Genomic DNA, 8,034 nt, shown 5'->3' with positions numbered 1-8,034 from the left:
AATTGCAACAAAAGGAGAAACGGCGAACACCAAGCCAGCTGTTCAGAGGCCACACCTACGCACAGCGTTTCAAACACGGCACGGCATGGATGCTTACAGTAGAAGAAGAGAGACAGGATGAGAGGGGAAAGCTTGAACACACGTAGTCTTGGACAAAGTACAGGGTTCAGTCGCCTGAGCTAGGCTTCCTCCTACCCCGTCACATAAACAGGCACACAGCCACACACAAGTGCATGGACCCAGTCATGAGGCTCAGAGGACAGACCAGGAGCTAAAACCAACAAAGGAAGGAGAGCACACCCTGCTCCTAGAACTTCTGCCCGTGGGGCAGGGCAGCTGCTGCCTCTTTCTGGTTCTGCTGAGCACATTTTCTAAATCACAGACCATCACACAACTGGCCTCTGACACAACAGGATGACCTGCATCCTTGGAGCCCTCAACACATAAACAGCAGCAGCCTAGGGGCCTGAACTCAGCAGATTCAGAGGTCCACATGCACAGTCTACCTCCAAGGGCACAGAACAAAGGTCATCTGGGGGCCCAGGGCCAGCGTAAAGCTCTCTCAGGGCAACGCAGGCTTCTCTCCACAGTTGGATGACCTCTACAGACCCGGCAGCCTAACTCCCTGGGGACAGTCATTTGGATGATTTCCCAAAGCAGCGGGTCACTTGCCTCCCACCCCTGGCTGGCCATCAGAAACGATGGCAAGAGGGTAAGTGGGTACATTGCCTGGAGAGGGAAATCTGGCAATATCTTTTAAATTTGCAAACTATATACCGCATGATATAGTGATTCTATTTACAGGAATTTATTCTACAAATATACTCACAGACATGTGAAATGACATGATTACAAGTGATTCATTGCAACATCATCTACTAGGAACGATTGGAAGTACATTAGATGTCTGTTAATAGCCGATTGGTTTCATAGGTTATGGTATATCCATACAATGGAATACTAAAAATGGCAGGCTTTTGTGCATTGGTATGGAAGCATCACAGATATATACTGTTAAGGTAAGATAAGCAAGGTTCAGGACAATGCGTATATTTTACTACTATTTGGGTCCAAAAGAAACGACAAAGCCATATGTATTTGCATTGACTTGTTTATATATAAAATATTACTGGAAAGATAAACAAGAGACTAATTAATGGTGGTTATCTGTTAGGGAGTTGAAAACCGAGCCGAAGGCAACTTTGTATTACATGCATTTTGTATATTTTGATGGTTGAATAATGTGGATGCATTACCTAGTCAAAAGAGAAAAGTAAGAAACACAAAAGCACGAAAAAAAAGAGACCAAAGTGGAAAAGGAGGGACCCCTTCTCCCTGCGGGGCCCCAAGGTGGTCGGTGAGGTGGGGAGGCCAGACTGAGAAAGGTGGGCTAGGGGATGGGCCAGAGCAAAGGAGGAAGCTCTCCAGGTGCTGGAGCACTCACTGCTCTCTGCTGGCTCCTAAATGCCTCCACTGACAGGGGCCCGAATTCCTCTCCTCACAGTCTCCTTTGGTTATTGGCCTCATCATTCCCCAAACTCAGGCACGCTCACGTGGTTTGGGAAATCTTGTCTTTTTTTGAAATGTAAACATTTTTACACACTTCCTCAGATTAACAAGGTCACCGCTAGAGGAACAGCAGCCTTTGAAGCTGCTTGACTTCCCGGCACCCCTCTCCTTTCCCTCCACCAACTCTGATGTCCTGGAAAAAACAAAAAACAAAAAACCCTGCTGCATGGGCTTCCCTGGTGGCACAGTGGTTGAGAGTCTGCCTGCCAATGCAGGGGACACGGGTTCGAGCCCAGGTCTGGGAAGATCCCACATGCCGTGGAGCAACTGGGCCCGTGGGCCACAATTACTGAGCCTGCGCGTCTGGAGCCTGTGCTCCGCAAAGGGAGAGGCCGTGATAGTGAGAGGGCCGCACACCGCGATGAAGGGTGGCCCCCACTTGCCACAACTAGAGAAAAGCCCTCGCACAGAAACGAAGACCCAACACAGCCATAAATAAATTAATTAATTAATTAAAAACAAAAAACAAAAAAAAACCCTGCTGCATGACATGGATTTGTTTTAGAGATTACTCTTGGAGAATCTTCCGTCACCCCTTTGTGGTAACTGGCAACGCTCTGGGGTGTTGCAAAACCCAACTTGGGAGTGACTGCCCTGATGGTCAGCAAGCGGCCACGGTCAAGACTCTGGCCAAGTGGGGCCTGCAAAGCTTGGTAGTGACTGGAGGTGGGGTGTAGAGGCCGGGCCTCTCCACCTTTACCCACGATGCACTTCCATGGATCCAAAGGCCTGCCTGGGGTACAGCATGGGCACAAAAGGCATTTGCTTGGGAGCCACTGACCAACCCTGCTCGTGGGTGAGCAGCTGGGTTCTTTTTCCTTGGGGATAATTTTCGGTCCTCACTTCCCCTCCAGTCTCTCTAACTCCCAGGCCCTGGCTCAGCCTCCCAGAGGGATTGCGTAGACCAGTGACTCTACAGGGTTCTTTGGAAATATAGAGCTGTTCAAAAGACTCTCGCTAAGGCATGGCCCCGGAGGCATTTTCCATGATAATTTCCCCCCCTTTTGTCCCACTGTTTCAGGGGAGGAAGCAAGAAGGCTCAAGGATCAGTATCCGATAGGACTTAATGAAGGTGTCATACCTTCCTGCCCTTCAGCTTGAACACTGTTTTGCATCCTAATCTCCCCACACCCACTTTGAGAGGAACTGGCTTAGCCCCCGGGAGAGCCGGGCTGGGAACCAGCCGTCAGTGTGGGTGAGGGAAAGGGGAGGGGAGGAGGCCCTGGGCTTCTTCAGGCGAAGGGATCCTCTGATCTGATTGTAAGAGAGACTTCAACGGACACTAAAATACCAGGCCTGTGGTTCCTCACACTCCAAGACGCAACGTGTGGATTCCTCAGCCCAACGTCTTCTAATTTTTAAATGTTCATGAATAAAATCTTCAGGGAAGTAGAGAGAAGACTTTGCTATGGTGATGGAAGATTTGTGGAGAGCTGGGGGTGACGGTGGATAAGCCTCAACCTGGAACCCATTCGTTCATTTTTAACCCGTCTCTACAACAGGAGCATTTTAAGAGAAGGGGCTCATCTAGAAGTTTTCTTGGTGCAAAGTGCGTGGAGGGGGCGATGTGGAAGACGGAGAAATGGAAACTCTCAGCATCTTAGGCTACCTGAGGCCAAATCCAAATTCAAATGAGCAGGCAATGATAAAGACTCCTGGAAAATGGAAGATTTGAAAAGGAAAAAAAAAAAAAAAAAAGAAGGGAAACTAGAGTGACAGAGAGGGTAAGTGAATAGAAGGGAAGGGGGCCAGATCTCATTGGAAGGGGGTCTTGGGAGAAGAGGGAAGACCTTGGCTGCCCTCTATGACTTAACTTACAATATCTTAGGAGGAGGGACACCCAAGTAGACGCGGGGCTGCTGTGGGTCGTCTTGTTTGCCTTGGGAGGGTTACCTTTTCCTCCGACACGGTAAAGGGGCGGGGGCTTCTCCTGTCCCTTCCCCGAGAGTTGCTGCTGCACCTTCCGGGGAAATTGGTGCAGAAAACCCACGCCGCTGGAGCGCTGCGCTGAGTGTGTGGAGCCGGTCACGGCAGGAGCAGACACATCGTGGCAGAGAACACACGGCGTGACTTACCTCTTACAAATCTTACTCCGGATTTGGCTAATGGAGGAGTCAAGCATCCGTCGCGCTTCCCTCCGCACTCCCCAATTTCCCTCCAGACGCCGAGCGTCGCGACTATTGGCCGCTGCCCCTTTAAGGGCCGCCACTCCTCCTCCCACCCCCTCCCTAGTGGTGGCACCCAGCGCGTGGGGGGGGGGGGTGCAGGCTGTGCGTTCTCGCCGGTCAACCGGGGAGGATGGCCCAGGCCGGGGGAATCGCTCCCACGGCCCGCTGCCCCGTCCCCTGAGCCGGGTAAGCTGCGAGACCCCTTCCCTCTTTCCCTCCCGCCCCACGCGCGACGCGGGAATGGCTCCCTGGCCGCACGGGAACAGCTCTCTGGCCCCGTGGCCAGATGTCCCCACCCGGGCGCCCAATACTGCCAACGCGAGCGGGCTGCCCGGGGTGCCGTGGGCGGCGGCCCTGGCGGGGCGCTGTTGGCGCTGGCGGTACTGGCCACCGTGGGGGGCAACCTGCTGGTAACCGTGGCCATCGCCCGGACGCCGAGACTCCAGACCGTGACCGACGTGTTCGCGACTTCGCTGGCCACAGCCGACCCGGTGGTGGGGCTCCTGGTAGTGCCGCCGGGGGCCGCGTTGGCGCTGACCGGCCACTGGCCCCTGGGCGCCACCTGTTGCGAGCTGTGGACCTCGGTGGACGTGCTGTGTGTGACCGCCAGCATGGAAACCCTGTGCGCCCTGGCGGTGGACCGCTACCTGGCCGTGACCGACCCGCTGCGCTACGGCGCGCTAGTCACCAAACGCCGAGCCCGGACAGCAGTGGTTCCGGTGTGGGTCGTGTCCGCCGCGGTGTCGTTTGCGCCCATCATGAGCAAATGGGGGCGCGTCGGGGCCGACGCCGAGGCGCAGCGTTGCCACTCCAATCCGCGCTGCTGCGCCTTCGCCTCCAACGTGCCCCACGCGCCGCTCTCCTCCTCCGTCTCCTTCTACCTTCCGCTCCTGGTGATGCTCTTCGTCTACGCGCGAGTTTTCGCGGTGGCTACGCGCCAGCTGCGCTTGCTGCGCCGGGGGCTGGGCCGCTTCCCGCCAGAGGAGTCTCCGCGGGCTCCGTCTTGCTCCCTGCCCCGCTCCCCGGCGGGGCCGTGCGCCTGGCCAGCAGGAGTGCCCTCCTACGGCCGGCGGCCGGCGCGCCTTCTGCCTCTGCGGGAACACCGCGCCCTGCTCACCTTGGGGCTCATCATGGGAACCTTCACTCTCTGCTGGTTGCCCTTCTTTGTAGTCAACGTGCTGCGCGCCCTCGGGGGCCCCTCTCTAGTGCCCGGCCCGGCTTTCCTCGCCCTTAACTGGCTAGGCTATGCCAACTCTGCCTACAACCCGCTCATCTACCGCCGCAGCCCCGACTTTCGCAGCGCCTTCCGCCGCCTGCTGGGCCGCTGCCGGCCCGAGGACCACCTCGCCGCCGCCTCCCCGCCCCGCGCCCCTTCCGGCGCCCCCGCGGCCCTGACCAGCCCCGCAGAATCCAGGCAGCGCCCACCGCTCGACTGGTAGGTAGCCGAGGCGAAGGGCTTGGCGGCTCGGGATCAGGAAGCATTCGGTACCTCCTTCGGTCAATTTTTTGAGCTTGGGGTTCGGTAGGAGAAGATGGGGCTGGGGTCTCTGCATCGAGGGAAGGGGGCACGGAGTAGGGAACCAAAGTGGAACCCAGGGCCCTTTCTTTTCCCGCATCCCAACCCACCCTGCCCTGGGGTTGAAGCAAAGGAGGGCGGGCGGGTTGTTCGCCACCCCAGGAGCAAGGGCGGGCCTGGGATGGGGGTGTCGCGCTGTGCCCGAGGGCCCCCCTCGCCTCGTCAGCTCTAGTTTTGGTGTTCTAGCTCAGTTCCTTTGCCCAGATTTCTTGCCACCTCTTGGGCTGGCTTTGACTAGAAGACTAGAGGCCCCCCAAAGCCCTCGGGCTCAGCTTTGGTTTCTTTGAAAGGTTTGCTAGCTATGAAGGTGAGAATCCACTTCTGGGATGAAGGCTAGACAGGCTCAGGAACGTGTGAGTGTGAATTCTTCCCGGGTAGGCACCGGGCCGGGTTGAAGTTGGGTTGGGCTTTGTGGCAGGGTGGGTCCCCGAGGCTTTTGTGTAACTGCACGTGCTCCTCAAGGTCCCTGACCTTCACCCATTTCCCTCTAGTGCTCCTGTTCCCACCCTCTGCCCCCTCACCCCAAGATACCTCCATTTTCAGCCAAGGCGAAGGGTTTTCCTCTCCATTTTTTTCAGGGCTTCCTGGGGACTTTCTTAGGCCTTGAAGAAACAACTCCATTGATCCAGAACCTTTGGAGAGCCTCTGGCCTGCTCGGAATGAGCCCTGTGGCGCTTCCCAGCTGGAAAACTCTGCCCTCCGGAACCTGGCCACTGGGCCATGAGAGGGGGAGGGGGTCTGGCTTGGGAGGGGGAATCCTTACCAAGTGGGTTTTCACCATTCTCTCTCTCTCTCTCTCTCTCTCTCTCTCTCTCTCTCTTTCCTTCCGAGAGATGTTTTCCAAACCCCACCCCTGAACTTCACCACTACCTCAGCAGCTTGACTATCTGGCTGCCCTGGCAGCAGCCGGGCTGGCTTTGGCTGGGCACCCATCCCCTTGCTCACGTGTGTGCTGTGTGCTTAGGGCAAAGAGAGCACGCTCGTTCCATTCCTTCTGCCACCCAGACCCTGATGAACCAGGCAGTGTACTGGAGGCCCTGGCGACCCAGGCTGAGAAGAAGCAGCTAGAAAAGGTCAAGGTTTGGAGTTTGGTTCCTGGCTCCCTCACTACAGCCCTCTAAGCTCCCGCCTCCCTCACTTTAGACACAGGACGGCTCTGATCTACCTCACAGCAGGGTCAGAAGGGCTGCTTTAGAGTTTTGGGGGGCTCCTGGGTTCGTGGGAAGGTGAACCATTAGAATGGATCCCTTCTTTTCCTTTTAAAATCAAATTAATAAATATTACTGAATGCAGTTTATCCATTGCCCTCTTTTCTCTCCATTTGTTTTCTTTGCATAATCCACTTTCTCCCTTCTTAGGGCTGGCTTTCGACCGAGGCAATAAATTTGGACTAATCCTTGCCCCTTTCTTGTTAATCCTCATGAAACGAAAAATGAAGTCTGTTTGGGTGAAGGAGTTTGAGCCTTTGACACGCCTGTCTCCCCACCCTTTCCAAAATTCCTGGAAGCCATTCTACCCACGGGATTGAGCAGTGTGTCCACAGGAGGATGGGGCTGCTGTGCCTGGGGTCAGGGCATATGGAGCTCTCGTGCTATAAGCCGGTGGTGGATTCAGGAACCAGTTTTGTTTGGTGCTGTACGTGTGTGTGTCTGGACATGCAGACCATTGTTTGTGTTGGGCAGATGTCTTGGGTTATAAATATATTCTGACATTTCCCATCCTTTCCATAACCTCTACCTTCCCACTCCCTTTCCTGGGAGGCAGGAATCTATATTATCCTCTTGAAGTAAAACTGGAGTTACAAGTTTGAGCTCATTGATAATTTTTTTCCCTTATTTCAATTTTTATGAACTTTATCAGGCAGTTTCCTATGGAAAGAAAATTGCTATGGAAATCCCCGGGTCGTTTTGTGGGTTCTTATTTAAACTCCATGAGCAGAGACCATTGTCCAGGCTGATTTACAGGATAGCCAGTAAATCATCAAAAGTTTAACGTGCTGGATGACAGCAACATACAATGCATTGGCTAAGTTCAGGGGCTCCAGGGATATAAAACTCTGATCTGCCCTGAGGGTAAGCTTGGCGGATTTCCACATATGGGTGTTCCCTGTGAATTGGACCTGGCCTCAGCTGCTTTCTTTTGTCCAGGAGTCCAGGTTTTATTTCTTAGGATGTTTGCATACTGAAGATGTCTTTCTCCTTTTCAGCCCAGAGCAGTGTGAGATCTCTGGTGTCTGAGGTATGGAAAGTTTCTTGGCAAGGACTCAACTGTTGAACCCTTAGGGGAGAAGGAAGCCTTGCTTTAGCCTGGGGATAAGTAAGAGGGCCTCCGCTCTCTCCCCATCTCTGGATATTTTCCCAGCATCGCTGAGGGAAGTTGCCCAGTCAGTGCTAGGCAGGGGAGAAGAATGATTTTGGGGAGGAAGGGTGCTCTGGTTTGTAGAATTGTCCTTGAACGCTATCCAGGGGCTCATAAGGCTTGAGTCTTTTTTTTTTTTTTTAAAGGAATTTATTTATTTGTTTATTTTTGGCTGTGTTGGGTCATCATTGCTGCGTACAGGCTTTCTCTAGTTGCGGTGAGCGGGGACTACTCTTTGTTGCAGTGAGAAGGCTTCTCACTGCAGTGGCTTCTCTTGTTTCGGAGCACGGGCTCTAGGCACGTGGGCTTCAGTAGTTGCGGCACTTGGGCCCAGTAGTTGTGGCTTGGAGGCTCTAGAGTGCA

At 54.4% G+C, this 8,034-nt stretch overlaps 1 protein-coding gene across 1 annotated transcript; it reads left to right on the top strand.

The window, feature by feature from the left end:
• Nucleotides 1-3,977: 3,977 nt before the first annotated feature.
• On the top strand, nucleotides 3,978-5,176 carry ADRB3 (adrenoceptor beta 3). The gene is given in 2 exon segments (XM_061177365.1): nucleotides 3,978-4,092; nucleotides 4,095-5,176. Coding segments are annotated over 2 exon segments (1,197 nt in total).
• Nucleotides 5,177-8,034: the final 2,858 nt, after the last annotated feature.

This window comes from Eubalaena glacialis, chromosome 20, assembly GCF_028564815.1.
Source record: "Eubalaena glacialis isolate mEubGla1 chromosome 20, mEubGla1.1.hap2.+ XY, whole genome shotgun sequence".
Classification (NCBI taxonomy): Eukaryota; Metazoa; Chordata; class Mammalia; order Artiodactyla; family Balaenidae; genus Eubalaena; species Eubalaena glacialis.
Note: the sequence above shows the minus strand (reverse complement) of the source record. Positions and strands in the feature narration are given on the sequence as shown.